Source organism: Triticum dicoccoides, chromosome 2B, assembly GCF_002162155.2.
Source record: "Triticum dicoccoides isolate Atlit2015 ecotype Zavitan chromosome 2B, WEW_v2.0, whole genome shotgun sequence".
NCBI classification, from domain to species: domain Eukaryota; kingdom Viridiplantae; phylum Streptophyta; class Magnoliopsida; order Poales; family Poaceae; genus Triticum; species Triticum dicoccoides.
The window spans coordinates 31,470,859-31,487,802 of NC_041383.1; the positions used below are offsets into that span (position 1 = coordinate 31,470,859).

The 16,944-nt window shown below is 45.8% G+C and overlaps 2 protein-coding genes and 1 pseudogene across 2 annotated transcripts; all 3 read left to right on the forward strand.

Moving 5' to 3' along the window:
- Positions 1 to 3,431: 3,431 nt before the first annotated feature.
- LOC119360328 (putative F-box/kelch-repeat protein At3g22730) lies at positions 3,432 to 7,470 on the forward strand. Its single transcript, XM_037626012.1, has 2 exons — positions 3,432 to 4,639; positions 7,119 to 7,470. Exon 1 carries the CDS (start codon positions 3,432 to 3,434, stop codon positions 4,590 to 4,592), a length of 1,161 nt encoding a protein of 386 aa, XP_037481909.1. The 3' UTR covers positions 4,593 to 4,639; positions 7,119 to 7,470.
- A 1,876-nt stretch (positions 7,471 to 9,346) lies between these two features.
- Positions 9,347 to 9,485, forward strand: LOC119266274 (annotated as a pseudogene).
- A 1,197-nt stretch (positions 9,486 to 10,682) lies between these two features.
- On the forward strand, positions 10,683 to 16,758 carry LOC119360329 (putative F-box protein At1g47790). Its single transcript, XM_037626013.1, has 3 exons — positions 10,683 to 11,905; positions 13,901 to 14,112; positions 16,468 to 16,758. The coding sequence occupies exon 1, from the start codon at positions 10,683 to 10,685 to the stop codon at positions 11,856 to 11,858; it is 1,176 nt and encodes a 391-aa protein (XP_037481910.1). The 3' UTR covers positions 11,859 to 11,905; positions 13,901 to 14,112; positions 16,468 to 16,758.
- The last annotated feature ends 186 nt before the right edge of the window (positions 16,759 to 16,944 follow it).

The window sequence follows — 16,944 nt, forward strand, 5'->3', positions numbered from 1 at the left end:
CCTCGTCGGTGACACAAGGTGCCGGGGTACCCACAAAGTATCTTTTATAATGTCACGAAGAAAACGGTCAAAAGAGAGGATTGTTGAATCTAATGAGTGAGGCCTACCTTCAACTAAACGGTCAAACACCTCAATGCCATGTCAGCGCTTATGAGTGGGCCATCCCAGTTATAATCGTTTTTATCTCGAGTCAATTGGTCACTAACGCGAAATGGTAGCTATTTATAAAAATTGTACCCCAAAAATGGTATCTTATTGTTAGTTCTCCAAATTGTGGTAGTTTTTTTTTTTTGCCACATCGCCCCAATTTTGATAGTTTTTGGCTATTTGCTCGCTTCGGATGGGGGGAAATGAGTGGCAGCTAAGTGGCGGAAAAAGAATGGGAGAGAAGTGATGAGTCTTAGTCACGTCGAAGAAAAATGAATAAAATTGGATTGTCGTTCGTAGCGTCAACAATATGCTAGACGTTGGTGGTGGAGACGACATACAATTTCATGGTGATGTTAAGCGACTGTGTAGGCCACCATGGTCATGTTCCTGGCAGCAACGGCATGGTGCTATCTTTTTTTTTAAAACGGAGGCAAAAGTTTTGCCTCATCTCATTAATAAAGAAGAAGATAATTGCCCGGTTAATTAACGGAAAACCGGACGAAAACCATTACAGCATGCCCACACAGGGCAACCTGGCAACCCACATAAGAACGCACACACGCCGTCGAGGAGAAAAGCGTCAAGGTAGCAATCCGGTGTCATTGTCATGGGCGACTCCGACTCCACCATCAACGACCACCGATGGAGCCCTCACCAAAAACGAGCGTCGAGGCTTGCACCGGACAACACCAAATAGTCCACCGCACGCGCCGAAGACCAGGCAGCTCCGACTCTGGCGACGAGCATTGTAGGGGGAAAGCGCTGTACCTGCGCCGAGCCAGGGCCGGAACTGACCACCCGTCTCGTGTCATCGTCACCTCGGGAGCACCTCCTCTGCAGCTCCGACTTCAGGAAGACAAGTGAGGCTCGGCAACCCCTCGAACACGCCGGATGAGACCGACTACCAAAGCTCAGCAGGAGCTTAACTCCGCCTGAAGCCGCCATCGTTGCCACACAAGAAGTCACGCCACATCACCATTGTCGGACGCACACCTGCCGACCGCAATGCCGCGAGCGCCCAGCCCATGGAGCGCGCAAACGGGATCCAAAGCTCTTCAAGACGAAACCCCAAAGAAGGAAGCGACGATGTCGACGCCGTTGTCCGACCTGACAGGGCCTTAGGCTTTCACCCGAAGAGCTGGAACCGAGGGTGTGCAGGGGGTGAACTCCATGGTGGCGCCTCCAAGGAGGTGACACGACGTCTGCAGACGCCGACGGCCGGCAAGATTTGGCAAGCTTTTGCCCGAAGCACCTTCCAACACCACACCCACATGCGAAGCACTGCACCGCTGACCCGCACACCTCCCACGAAGTCATCGCGCCATGACCAAGTAGAAGCCACCACATACCTCACCGACGGCCAGAAAGACGCCGCCGGGCCTGATCCGGCAGAAAACGGCCAGATCTGGCATCCCACTGCCGCTGCAACAGCACAGAGACCTCCAAAGGCCAGCACGCCGCCAGCCATTGCGAAGACGAGCCCTCATAGCAGGAAGGGGAGGGCCGCGCCCGCCCCGACTCGCCAGAGATTGGCATCCGGTCGAAGAACCGGGGCCCGCCGACGAAGAAAACCGCGGCTGCCACCCGCGACCGACGCTGCTATAGGCCGGCAAGCCGGAGAAGAGCCACGGGGACGTGCCCCAAAGGCCTATTGGCGCCGCTGCCGAGGCCACCACCCCGCCTGTAGCCGCCGAGACGCGCAACAGAAAGAGGATCGAGCCTCCCCCACCTCGAGCGCCTGCCGCCAGATGAGGAGAACCCCGCAGCACGCCGCACCGCCCCTGACCGCGGCCACTCCCGCCAGATCCGCGCGAGCTCCCGCCGGAGCAAACGGCCCGCGCCACCCCCGCCAAAGCCGGAGGTGAGGAAAACCCTGCGGGCGGCCAGGGAGCGAACCCTAGCCGCCGCTTCTCAGTCTCGGCCGCCCGCTCCTCCCCTCGCCGCCGCCGGCGGACGTCGCCGGCATGGTGCTATTACTTGAAGCAACAACGACATAGGGGTGACAAGGACCAACTTCCTGCCCTTGCGGATGCAAATGATAACTAGGTAATTGTTGAAGTTGGATACAATATAACAACATCTCTAGTAGATCCTATAAAACCTCGCGGGCCCTTATAATTTCCCGCCAATTTACAGGATTCGGTAAAATTTCAGCTCGAGCAGACCCAGTAAAATAAAAGCACGACCTGTAAAAATTATACGAGCAACCCATAAAATCCATGCTCTGTTGCTATATTTACCGGATAGAGGCCGATTTAGAGTTCCTATCAGGCATTTCCCCCCACCTGCCTTCGCCGCAAATCACCCCACTCCGGCGACCGTTTCTCGCGCACACAATCCCTTTTCGAGCAGAGGTCGTGGGCGTGGTGGTCACGGTGGCCGAGACGGCTCACTGCCGCACATGCGAGCCCACCACGACGCTGAGGCCGGCAACTCCAGCCGCCAGATTGAGGCATGGCGCTCGAAGCAGGCCAGGGAGCGTGGCACCCTCTCCTGCAGTAGTGGCCGAAGGGTGTTCAGCAAGTTCGACGAGATCGGGGAGACCCTTTGACCGACCACCAAGGGTCTCCGCGAGGCGAAAGAGGCGTTCGAGGCAGGAGAAGAAGGCGCCGCCGCGCGGCTCGAGGCGGCCAAGGAGGGGTACCAGCACGCGTGTAGTCTCTACCGCTCCGCTACCGAGTACTACCTCAACGTCAAGCCCTAGAGTAGTTTAGAGTTAGGTTTATCTATACTATGTTTTTAAGCTTGTGTCTGTAAATGTGTGATGAACTCCGGTGAACTATGGTGATGTGGAGTTTAAGTTTAAATTATATAGTATTTGTATATCGGATCTGTTTTGCCGGGCATTCCGCGGTTCCATAAATTCGTTTCGCAGGATTTCTGAAACGAAAATTTGTGGTACCGCGCGCGACAGGATTTGCTAGAGATGCTCTAAGGTTGTATATGTGAAATTTACCAAATTGAGGTTCACAATTCTTAAATTTCTTTTAAAGAATTTTTTTTTAAATATATCCTCAATTCCTTAGGCGCTGATGTTTTTTTTTGTTTGCAATGAGGACGTTGATGAGTTTGCAAGGGTGTACCGTGTAGGTGCGTGAGTTTATGCAACGTGGGGACAGCGGGCGCACACGCTTCAGTGGACCCATTTATCAGAGTAGTACTCCGTCTAGGGTTTCCCTTGTCAGAGTAGTACTCCTGCTAGGGTTTCCGCATGGGCCTGCCGGGCGCCGCCGCTTGATCCCGTCTCCACTCTCCTCGACTCCACCAAAACCACCTCGCCGATGCTCCTCCGTTCTGGGCGGCGCCTGGCCGCCCAGGAAGAACCGGGGCGGACGGCCCCGCCGAGGAGGAGAAGCAGGGCAAGGTCGGACCGCCTCGCCGTCATCCCCGATGAGATCCTGCATCAGGAGATCCTGCCCCGCCTCCCGGCCAAGTCCGTGCTCCGCTGCCGCGCCGTCTGCCGGTCCTGGCGCAGCCTCGCGTCCGACCCCGCCTTCCTCCTCGACCACCACCGCCGCCAGCCGGCGCTTCCCCTGATCAGGTCCTGCCAGATCTCCGGCCGCGGCCTCGAATCCGGCCTCAACGCCATCCACCTCCGGTCCGCCAAGCTCGGCCCCTCTTTGCAGTTCCCATTCCGCGGCTCTTTCGGCGTCGCCGCCTCCTGCGACGGCCTTTTCATCGTCGGCAGCTACATCATCTGCAATCCGGCCACGGGCGAGTGGGCTGCCCTCCGGCAGGACAGGAACCCCATAGAGAATCTCTTCGCCCTCTTCCAGCACCAACCTTCAGGGGAGTTCCGCGTCATGTACTGGAAAAACAACTCCACAGAGTTGATCTGTCGGCAGGAGTATTACGTCCTCACGGTGGGAACCAACAATTCATGGCTCGTCGATTGTCCGTTAACCGAGGTTTTGGCCGAGGAACCATCCATCTTTGGTGCGCCGGTCCTCCTCAATGGCAGCCTGCACATACACTGGAGGAGACGGTCAGGTCTTCGCTACCACAGGATACGGGTGTTCGACACAGTGGCAGAGACGTCACGGCAGATGACTCCGCCGCCTGTGAACCCCCGCCATGTTATGCACTTGCTTGACCTGGGTGGCAAGCTTGCTGCGTCCACCAGCAAGGATGGCATGACTGAGATGTCCATCTTTGTGCTTCAGGACCCCGAGCATGATGTCTGGGCATTCCAGTACCGGATCAAACTGCCGGTGATGGAAATCAGGCGCTTTCAGAAGCAAGGTGATTGGTGGGCAAAGGTTGTCTCCGAGGAGGGGGACGTGCTTGTCAGCTGCTATGGCCATCTCCTGCAGTATGACAAGAAGGGTAATTTGGTAGCTAAGTTCAAGTATGATGATGACATGCCGGTGGTCATTCCTCACAGGTTCAAAGAGAGTCTTATCCAGCATACATTTTTCCAAAAGACAAAGAAGAAGAATTGATTCGTACCCTCTCCTGGATATCTGATTTCGCGCCATGTTAAATCTAAGTAAGTTTTTTATGCTACTTCTAAATTATAACTAGCACGGTGTCCATGCTATTGTGCGGGAAACGCCTTTAATCATCTTTAAATTATTATTTATGCATTATCATGTTATTTATAAGAACACAAGCTCAGAAATGAATATATGCGTGGCACTCATATTTTCTATTTGACTATTATATCGGTACATAGAATTAAACCTGAGATTAAAAGCTACCCGATGTAGTTGGGAAGACTATTTTATGTGGTATAATTATGCAATATTAGTCTTAATTTGGATCGTTAGGTGGTTGGCCATTTGTACATGATATTGATATATTAATATGCATAACTAATAGAGCCCACAATTTTCTGAATATGTTATAGAGCGGGACTGCATGGTCATCTGTATTGAACCTACATTTTTTTGCGTGTGTATGATATCAGACCACTTCACGGGAATAAAGTTCAGAATAGGAGCCGGCCGATTGTTTATACGTGATATATATATTGGATCAGCACACGTAGATAAAGATCGCATTACCGGGTCAACTGTTGTTTTGCGTATTACGCGATTCATCATCGTACGTGTGATACTATATATCAATATACAGAGTTAAGGTACATATCATGGATTGTTGGACTTAAACCTCAATTATGTATTGAACGAGCATAAAGTTACAAGTATTGATTACGAGTATCAGCCAATAATATTTAAGGTCCAAAAGATTGATTATCTGATCATGTTAACTGCAGTTATGGCAATCCACCATTTTGGTTCATCATAATAAGGACCTACCAGATCAGATGTCTAATGATCTTTAGGTGTAGTTACGGAATTTATCGGTCGTGACCTACTTTGGTATAGTTATGAAGATTTATCACCTATGTTCAAGAGCACTTATTGATGATCCATTGGTTATGATATGTGTGGTTACAATTATGACAATCTATTGGTGTGGTTTTAGGTAATCTATTAGGTACTATAATGATGACTATCGACTACCCTAACTTTGTAAAAACCCTAAGCACAATATACTTAATAATTAGTTAGCAGTCTGTTTTCACTGAGTTATTATCTTTATTTGTTAGTGGCACAATTTGAACCTATGTCATTGTGCTGTGAACCAATAATATCTTTTTGTGTGTATTTATAAAGGTGTATGGGTTTCCCTGGAAAGAAATGGTCTTTCGGTTGTAAGCTTATAAATGTTTATTATTATGATTTATCAATTGCCGTCTGTTCAGGATAATGGTGAGGTAGTCCGAACACGTCAACCAGATGAATCTTAATTATTACTAAGATTTTTTTTCATGCAAGAGCTTTCTGTGGTATCATTCACTCTTTTAGTGAGATTTATAGCTGTCATCTAATTATAGAAGCAGCCAATAGTTCACAACCATTTATTTGGGATGAAACCTGCTGGACCATTACAACAATAAAGTCGATTTATTGCAACTTTCTTGCTTAGCAATATTGGAAATATCAAAACTTCGAAATTGACTTTGGATTTATAGATAATGGGTAGTCTGTTCATTTTGTATCTTCTGATTTTGATCGTACCGCTGAGGTCTACATATCCCCATATTCACTGATTCATATCAGCCCAAAAATTGATACATTCAGTTTATGTTGTTGTTGCGAACTCATATGATTTTTTATGGAAGACACGCATCTGTTTGTGATTACAGACACATCTACTCCCTCTGTCCCGTAATGTAAAACGTTTTTTGAAATTACACTAGAGTTAAAGAACGTCTTACATTATGGGATGGAGCGAGTACATTTTATTCATATAAACAAATGATTATATCTTTTGTGTTTTGCACATTCAGAATTTCTGTCTGTTACTTTGCCGTTCAAGATGTATGAAGCTAACCTTAGCTTTGAAGCTTTCACTAAATTGTTATGTGGGAACACATGGATCACCGGGTGCACTATTATAGTTATAAACAAGGTGGTTGTTCCGTCTAGACTGTACGCTTCAAGTAATTTGCAAGACTGACAAATTCGATGGATTAATTCCGTTATCATTAATCTGAGTCTCATGCGGGTTGATGCCTCTTTTGTGTCAGCTCCTTAAACGCAGATATATAGACCAATAAAGGAAATAAAGGGTTAGGAATAGGAAATAGTACCGCGACCTGTGTCCCACTCCTACTGTTCAGGTGTTTGGTTCAGGGCGGGCAGCAGTGTGAACTCTTATTCGAGCCGTCTATTCAATCTCACTGTTGAGATGCTTCGTTGACTATTTTATTGATATTTGAATGTTGGGTTACTGTTATTTAAGAAATATATTTATTTCAGTTGTTTACAATTGGTGCTGCAACCTCAGTGAGATATCCTCCCACTGTATGAATATCTTGCTTTAAGCTTACCCCCCTACATAGACCTAAACTGTCCATGGATACAAATTTGACTTCAAGGCTTTTAAGCTTCAACACATTCATCTTGTTTAACTTAGTGAACCTGATTCTTACTCTGGCTCTATTTTGCTTCTTTCAGGCGATGCTTGAGTACCTCAATTGGTGCACATATGTCTATAGGAGATGAGAAGGTTGATCCGTATGTTCACCTGCCCCAACTTGCTTGGGACAAAAGGCTTTGTTGTTGTTGTTGTCGTTGTCGTTGACGTTGTCGTTCTTGTGGTTGCTCTTGTCATCGTGGTTGTCGTCATCCTCGTTGTTGTTGTTGTTGTTGTAGTTGTCGTTGACGTCGTCGTGGTTGTCGTTGTTGTTGTCGTCGTGGTTGTCGTTGTTGTTGTCGTCATGGTTGTGTCGTCGTCGTTGTTGTTCACCTTTCCTGTTTATCAACTCATGTGGAAGGTCGACGCACTGGTGATGTTTGAGTACTTCAATTGCTGCACCTATGTGTAGGTGTCCTCTGCTACAGTTATGTTCAACTGTCCTGTTCGCCCAGCTCAACTTACCTGGGACTAAATGTTGTGTTATTGTTCACCTCTCCTGTTTATCAACTTATGTGAAAGGTTTAGGCACTGGCGCACTGCCATGCTATGGTCCTCTTCTGCCATACATGTGTTGTGTGTTTGTTTATCAGCCTATGTTACTAGGGTTCTGCTGTATATTGCCCCAAATGAAAAGTTGAAACGTTGTGGTACGGGGCGGGGGGCTTCTTAGTAGATACTACAAACGACACAAGTAACTGGGGCTGATTCAGATAGAAATTGAGAAAAAGAAGGTTTAGGGCAGAACAAGAGAGGGATACAATCTAAGACATGGGTGCCTGTTCCAAAACGAAAAGGACAGTAGTTGGGTGCGACTCCTCTTTTTTTAGAGAAAAGGCTCAGCCTGAGTCTGAAGTAGGTTTGGGCCTAATCCGGCTTTGAATTAACAAAGCCATCAACCAGCCATGCTTACACGAACGAAATACGAACACACGACAAGAAACAACACGAAACGCCTGAAAGATACAAGGGACATCTTCGAGCATCAAGGGAAACCCTAGATCCGGTTTTGCGGATCAGACGGTGACGGCACCCCGGCGTCGTTCTCCTTCGTGAAGGCGCCGTACTATTTTGCTCGCGGTGTCCTCGGCGGTAGATTCGAAGATGTCAATCGTCTTGTTGGTTTGGTTTGGGTTGCGTCCCAGTGTGGCGAGTTTAGGCGTGTTTTTTCTTCTTTGGGCTGAGCATCCCATGTTTCTCTGCTCCGGTCACCATGTTCACACCTCTTGCATTCGTGTCATGTGTCGTACCCCCTGTACTCACTGTTAACTTCTTCTATCAATGGAATGGTACGCAAGCTTTGCGTATTTCGCGAAAAAAGATACAAGGGGGCACTCTGCACCATTTACAACACATCGCAAAGCTAGTAACTAGAGATACAGAGATAAAGCACAACTAGCAGAAGTAGATGACCGCACTCTGAGGTGCCAAGGACACAGAGCAGTAGAGGCATCGCTGGGACATCTTGAACTGAATGGACGACAAGAACAAGGATGAACATTGGAATGGTTGTGTCGTGTCAACTTGGGGACAGCGTGTGTCGTGTCAACTTGTAAACATTGTGTTGTATGCGTGTGACTTGTTGTACATGGCAGGTGGTTAGGCTAGATAGATCTTTATCTCCTTATCTTGTGTTTAGCTTGGAGTAGAGGTCAAGTCTAGTAATCACCGGCCGACCCCTGTATCTTGTGATGGCTATTTAACACGTACGCGTCCCTGCCAGAGAGGTATACGCTCCCACCAAATTCTTTCATGGTAATCAGAGCAGGCCTCGACATCATCCATGACAAGCTCTTCCACTTCCTTGCTATCCTCTCCATTTGTGCACGCCGCAATAGATAAGCTTACGAGAGGTAACGAAGCTCTATGGTGTGCCACCGTTCTCTCGGCAATCAGGGGGGCTCGGATGGCAGAGTTCCTCGAAGTCGAGCAGCCGGTGCCGCCCCAGACCATTGAGGTCACCGGCGCCGACGGCAAGACCAAGTCCAAAGCTCCCAATCCGGAGTTTTCCACGTGGTACGCGAGGGATCAACATGTGTTCTCTTACCCGCTGACCTCTTTCCCGCGCAAGATGGCAATTCAGGTGGCTACATGCCACACCGCAGCAGAGCTGCGGAACACGGTGCAAGGCATGCTCGCATCACACACGCCTGAAAGTACGGTCAATGTCCGGATCGCATCGGCGAATCTTCAGAAGGGCAACAACAACATCCCTAATTACGTTGGTAAGATTAGAGCTTTGTGTGATGAACTAATGGCTTCAGGGAAGAAGGTCGATGAAGAAGATGTTGTCTCTCACATCCTTGCTGGACTTGACGAGGAGTTCGACCCCGTGGTCTCGGCCATGTGCTCCAGGGTCGAACCGGTCACTGTCCCGGAGCTGTATTCACAGATGTTGAGCTTCGAGACTCACATGAGTCTGCGCGGCGGATCCTCCCGGTCATCTGCAAACGCCGCAACTCGCGGCCGCTTCAACAAGAACAATGGCGGCGGTGGTGACCGCGGCCGTAACTTCCCCAACAAACAGACTAGAGGCAGTGGTGATCGCGCCCGTGGCAACTTCCCCAAGCCGCCCAACCCACCAAACCGTGGGAACGGGGGCAACAATGACAATGGCGGCGGTGGTGGGAACTACACCAACAATCCCTCTGCCAAGCGGACCTGCCTCCGTCGCATATCCCTCCACTCCGGTGACCATTTCTCACACGCACAACCCCTTTTCGAGCAGAGGTCGTGGGGGGCCGCGGCGGCTCACCACCGCACAAGCGAGCCCGCCACGACGCTGAGGCCGGCAGCTCCAGCAACCCGATTGAGGCATGGCGCTTGAAGTAGGCCAGGGAGCGTCGCGCCCTCTCCCGCAGCAGTGGACGGAGGGCATGGAGCAAGTTCGATGAGATCGAGGAGAGCCTTTGGCCGACCAGCAAGGGTCTCCGCGAGGCAAAGATCGAGCTCCACGTGGCAAAAGAGGCGTTCGAGGCAGGAGAAGAGGGCGCCGCTGTGCGGCTCGAGGTGGCCAAGGAGGGGTACCAGCTCGCGTGTAGTCTCTACCGCTCCGCTAAGTACTACCTGATCAATGTCAACCCCTAGAGTAGTTTAGAGTTAGGTTTATCTATACTATGTTTTTAAGCTTGTGTCTCATGAACTCCGGTGAACTATGGTGACATGGAGTTTAAGTTTAAATTATGCAGTATTTGTATATCGGATCTGTTCTGCCGGGCGTTCCGCGGTACCATAAATTCGTTTTGCAGGATTCCTAAAACGAAAATTTGTGGTGCCGCGACAGGATCTGCTAGAGATGCTCTAAGGTTGCATATGTGAAATTTACCAAATTGAGGATCACAATTCTTAAATTTCTTTTAAACAATTATTATTAAAAAAAAACATCCTCAATTCCTTAGGCGCTGATGTGTTTTTTTTTTGCAATGGGGATGCTGATGAGTTTGCAAGGGTGTAGGTGCGTACAGCGGGCGCACACGCTTCAGTGGACCCATTTGTCAGAGTAGTACTCCGTCTAGGGTTTCCAATTCCATTTCCGCTTGGGCCTGCCGGGCGCCGCCGCTGATCCCGTCTCCACTCTCCTCGACTCCACCAAAACCACTTCGCCGATGCTCCTCCGTTCTGGGCGGCGCCTGGTCGCCCAGGAAGAACCGGGGCGGACGGCCTCGCCGAGGAGGAGAAGCAGGGCAAGGTCGGACCGGCACCGGCTCGCCGGCATCCCCGATGAGATCCTGCAGCAGGAGATCCTGCCCCGCCTCCCGGCCAAGTCCGTGCTCCGCTGCCGCGCCGTCTGCCGGTCCTGGCGCAGCCTCGCGTCCGACCCCGCCTTCCTCCTCGACCACCACCGCCGCCAGCCGGCGCTTCCCCTGATCAGGTCCTGCCGGATCTCCGACGTGTCCGGCCGCGGCCTTGAATCCCGCCTCAACGCCATCCACCTCCGGTCCGCGAAGCTCGGCCCCTCTTTCCAGTTCCCATTCGGTGGCTCTTTCGCCATCAGCGCCTCCTGCGACGGCCTTTTCGTCGTCTTCAACTACATCATCTGCAACCCGGCCACGCGAGAGTGGGCTACCCTACGGCAGGACGCCAAGCGCATAGAAAATCTCATCGCCCTCTTCCGGCACCAACCTTCAGGGGAGTTCCGTGTGATGTACTGGAGAAACAACTCTATGGAGTTAATCTGTCGGCAGGAGTATTACATGCTCACGGTGGGAACCAACAATTCATGGCGCGTCGATTGTCCGTTAACAGAGGTTTTGGCCGAGGAACCATCCATCTTTGGCGCGCCGGTCCTTCTCAATGGCAGCCTGCACATACACTGGAGGAGACAGTCAGGTGTCCACTACCACAGGATACGGGTGTTTGACACAGTGGCAGAGACGTCGCGGCTAATGATTCCGCCTCCTGTGAACCCCTGCCATGTTATGCACTTGCTTGACCTGGGTGGCAAGCTTGCTGCGTCCACCAGCAACGATGGCATGACTGGGATGTCCATCTTTGTGCTGCAGGACCCCGAGCACGATGTCTGGTCGTTCCAGTACCGGATCAAACTGCCCGTGATGGAAATCAGGCGCTTCCAGGAGCAAGGTGATTGGTGGGCGAAGGTTGTCTCCGAGGAGGGGGACGTGCTTGTCAGCTGCTGCGGCCATCTCCTACAATGTGACAAGAAGGGTAATTTGGTAGCTAAGTTCAAGTATGATGATGACATGCCGATGGTCATTCCTCACAAGTTCAAAGAGAGTCTTATCCAGCATACATTTTTCCAAAAGACAAAGAACAAGAATTGATTTGTACCCACTCCTGGATATCTGATTTCGCGCCATGTTAAATCTAAGTAAGTTTTTATGCTACTTCTAAACTATAACTAGCACAGTGTCCGTGCAATTGTGCGGGAAACGCCTTTAATCATCTTTATTATATTATTTATGCATTATCATGTTATTTATAAGAACAGAAGCTCAGAAATGAATATGCATGCTACTCATATTTTCTATTTGATTACTAGATCGGTATGTAGAATTAAAGCTGACATTAAAAGCTACCTGATGTAGTTGGGAAGACTCTTTTATGTGGTATAATTACACAAAATTAGTCTTTGGATCATTACGTGGTTGGTCATTTGCACATGATATTGATATATTAATATGCATAACTAATAGAGCCCAGAATTTTCTGAATATGTTATAGAGCGGGGCTGCATGGTCATCTGTATTGGACCTAAATTTTTTTTGCGTGTGTATGATATCAGATCACTACACTGGAATAAAGTTCAGAATAGGAGCCGGCCGATTGTTTATACGGGCTATATATATTTGATCAGTACACGTAAGATGGCACTACCGGGTCATTTGTTGGTTTGCGTATTATGCGATTCATCATCGTACGTGTGATACTATGTATCAATATACGGAGTTAAGGTACATATCATGGGTTATTGGACTTAAACCTCAATTATGTATTGAATGAGTATAAGATTATAAATATTACTAGTATCAGCCAATAATATTTAATTTAAGGTCCAAAAGATTGATTATCTGGTCATGTTAACTACAGTTGGCAATCTACCATTTGGGGTTCACCATAATTAGGACCTACCAGATCAGATGTCTAATGGTCTTTAGGGTGTAGTTATGGAATTTATCGGTCGTGACCTACTTTGGTATAGTTATGAAGATTTATAACTTTGGTATAGTTATGATGATTTATCGGTCGTGACCTACTTTGGTATAGTTATGATGGTCTAAAAGATTGATTATCTGATCATGTTAATTACAGTTATGGCAATCCACCATTTGGGGTTTATCATAATAAGGACCTACCAGATTAGATGTCTAAGGATCTTTAGGTGTAGTTACATAATTTATCGGTCATGACCTACTTTGGTAGTTATGAAGATTTATCACCTATGTTCAAGAGCACTTGTTGATGATCCATTGGTTATGATATGTGTGGTTATAATTATGACAATCTATTGGTGTGATTTTAGGTAATCTATTAGGTACTATAATGATGACTATCGACTACCCTAACTTTGTAAAAACCCTAAGCACAATATACTTAATAATTAGTTTGCAGTATGTTTTCACTGAGTTATTATCTTTATTTGTTAGTAGCACAATTTGAACCTATGTCATTGTGCTGCTAACCAATAATATATTTTTGTGTGTATTTATAAAGGTCTATGGGTTTCCCTGAAAAAAATGGTCTTTCGGTTGTAAGCTTATAAATATTTATTATTATTATTTATCAATTGCCGTCTGTTCAGGATAATGGTGAGGTGGTCTGAACACGTCGACCAGATGGATCTTAATTATTACTAAGAATTATTTTTTTCATGCAAGAGCTTTCTGTGGTACCATTCACTCTTTTAGTGAGATTTATAGCTGTCATCTAATTATAGAAGCAGCTAATAGTGGGCAGCCATTTATGTGGGACGAAACCTGCTGGACCATTACAACAATAAAGTCGATTTATTGCAACTTTCTTGCTTAGCAATATTGAAATATCAAAACTTTGAAATTGACTTTGGACTTATAGAAAATGGATAGTCTGTTCATTTTGTATCTTCTGATTTTGATCGTACCGCTGAGGTCTACTTATCCCCATATTCACTGATTCATGTCAGCCAGAAAATTGATACATTCAGTTTATGTTGTTGCGAACTCATATGATTTTTTTTTATGGAAGACACACATTTTTTTGTGATTACAGACACATCTACATTTTATTCATATAAATAAATGATTACATCTTTTGTGTTTTGCACATTCAGAATTTCTGTCAGTTGCTTTGCCGTTCATGATGTATGAAGCTAACATTAGCTTTGAAGCTTTCACTTGTCAGCTGCTGTGGCCATCTCCTACAATGTGACAAGAAGGGTAATTTGGTAGCTAAGTTCAAGTATGATGATGACATGCCGATGGTCATTCCTCACAAGTTCAAAGAGAGTCTTCTCCAGCATACATTTTTCCAAAAGACAAAGAAGAAGAATTGATTCGCACACACTCCTGGATATCTGATTTCGCGCCATGTTAAATCTAAGTAAGTTTTTTAAGCTACTTCTAAATTATAACTAGCACGGTGTCCATGCAATTGTGCGGGAAACACCTTTAATCATCTTTAATTTATTATTTATGCATTATCATGTTATTTATAAGATAACAAGCTCAGAAATGAACATGCATGCCACTCATATTTGCTATTTGATTATTAGATCCGTACATAGAATTAAAGCTGAGATTAAAAGCTACCTGATGTAGTTGGGAAGACTCTTTTATGTGGTATAATTACGCAAAATTAGTCTTTGGATCATTTAAGTGGTTGCTCATTTGCACGTGATGTTGATATATTAATATGAATAACTAATAGAGCCCACAATTTTCTGAATATGTTATAGAGCCGGGCTGGATTGTTATCTGTATCGAAGCTACATTCTTTCTGCGTGTGTATGATATCAAACCACTGCACGGAAATAGAGTTCAGAATAGGAGCCGGCTGATTGTTTATACGTGATATATATAATGGATCAGTACACGTAGATAAAGATTGCACTACCGGGTCAATTGATGTTTTGTGTATTACGCGATTCATCATCGTACGTGTGATACTATATATATCAATATACGGAGTTAAGGTACATATCATGGGTTGTTGGACTTAAACCCCTATTATGTATTGAATGAGTATGAAGTTACAAATATTATGTGTATCAGTCGATAATATTTAAGGTCTAAAAGATTGATTATCAGGTAATGTTAATTACAGTTATGGCAATCCACCATTTGGGGTTTATCATAATAAGGACCTACCAGATCAGATGCTTAAGGATCTTTAGGTGTAGTTACGGGATTTATCGGTCATGACCTACTTTGGTAGTTATGAAGATTTATCAGCTATGTTCAAGAGCACTTATTGATGATCCATTGGTTATGATATGTGTGATTACAATTATGAAAATCTATTGGTGTGATTTTAGGTAATCTATTGGTAATGATGACTATCGACTACCCTAACTTTGTAAAAACCCTAAGCACAATATACTTAATAATTAGTTCACAGTGTGTTTTGACTGAGTTGTTATCTTTATTTGTTAGTAGCATAATTTGAACCTATGGCATTGTGCTGCTAAGCAATAATATCTTTTTGTGTCTACTTATGAAGGTCTATGGGCTTCCCTAAAAAAAGGTCTTTCGGCTGTAAGCTTATAAATATTTATTATTATGATTTATCAATTGTCATCTGTTCGGGATAATGGTGAGGGAGTCCGAACACGTTGACCAGATGGATCTTAATTATTACTAAGATTTTTTTTTTCACGCAAGAGCTTTCTGTGGTATCATTCACTCTTTTAGTGAGATTTATAGTTGTCATCTAATTATAGAAGCAGTCAATAGTGGGCAGCCATTTGTGTGGGACGAAACCTGCTGGACCATTACAACAATAAAGTCGATTTATTGCAACTTTCTTCCATAGCAATATTGGAAATATCAAAACTTTGAAATTGACTTTGGATTTTCATCAACGCAGTATAGATAATGGATATTGTCTGTTCATTTTGTATCTTCTGATTTTGATTGTACCCTGAGGTCTACCTATCCCCATATTCACGGATTCATATCAGCCAGAAAATTGATACATTCAGTTTATGTTGTTGCGAACTCATATGATTTTTTTTATGGAAGACACGCATTTGTTTGTGATTACGGACACATCTACATTTTATTCATATAAACAAATGATTATATCTTTTGTGTTTTGCACATTCACTGTCAACTTTGCCGTTCATGGTGTATGAAGCTAACCTTAGCTTTGAAGCTTTCACTGAATTGTTATGTGGGAACACTTGGATCACTAGGTGCACTATTATAGTTATAAACAAGGTGGTTGTCCCGTCCAGACTCTATGCTGCAAGTAATTTGCAAGACTGACAAATTTGATGGATTAATTCCTTTATCATTAATCTGAGCCTCTTGCGGGTTGATGCCTCTTTTGTTTCAACTCCTTAAATGCAGATAGACCAATAAGGGCAATAAAGGATTAGGAATAGGAAATAGTACCGCGATCTGTGTCCCACTCTGTTCAGCTGTTCGGTTTAGGGCGGGCAGCAGTGTGAACTCTTATTCGAGCCGTCTATTCAATCCCACAGTTGAGATGATATTTGAATGTTGGGTTAGTGTTATGCAAAATATATATTTATTTCGGTTGTTTACAATTGGTGCTACAACCTCAGTGAGATATCCTCCCAGTGTATGAATATCTTGCTTTAAGCTTACCCCTGCATAGACCTAAACTGTCCATGGATATAAATTTGACTTCAAGGCTTTTAAGCTTCAACACATCATCTTGTTTAACTTAGTGAACCTGATTCTTACTCTGGCTCTATTTTGCTTCTTTCAGGCGATGCTGGAGTACCTCAAATTGTGCACATATGTCTAGGAGATGAGAAGATTGATCTGTATGTTCACCTGCTCCAACTTGCTTGGGACAAAAGGCTTTGTTGTTGTTGTCATTTTTGTTCTTCTTCTTGTTGTTGTCGTTGTCGTCGTTGTCGTTGTTGTTGTCGTCATGGTTGTTGTTGTTCACCTTTCCCGTTTATCAACTCATGTGAAAGGTCGAGGCACTGGCGATGTTGAAGTAGTTCAATTCTCGCGCCTATGTGTAGGTGTCCTCTGCTCCAGTTATGTTCAACTGTCCTGTTCGCCCAGCGCAAGTTGCCTGGGACAAAATGTTTTATTGTTGTTCAACTCTCCTGTTTATCAACTTATGTGAAAGGTTTAGGATCCTATTTTGCCATATATGTGATGTGTGTTTGTTTATCAGCCTATGTTACCAGGGTTCTGATGTATGTCGCCCCAAGTGAAAAGTTGAAATGTC

Coding starts and splice junctions, on each gene's coding strand:
- LOC119360328 (XM_037626012.1), top strand. CDS start 3,432: ATGCTCCTCCGTTCTGGGCGGCGCCTGGCCGCCCAGGAAGAACCGGGG.
- LOC119360329 (XM_037626013.1), top strand. CDS start 10,683: ATGCTCCTCCGTTCTGGGCGGCGCCTGGTCGCCCAGGAAGAACCGGGG.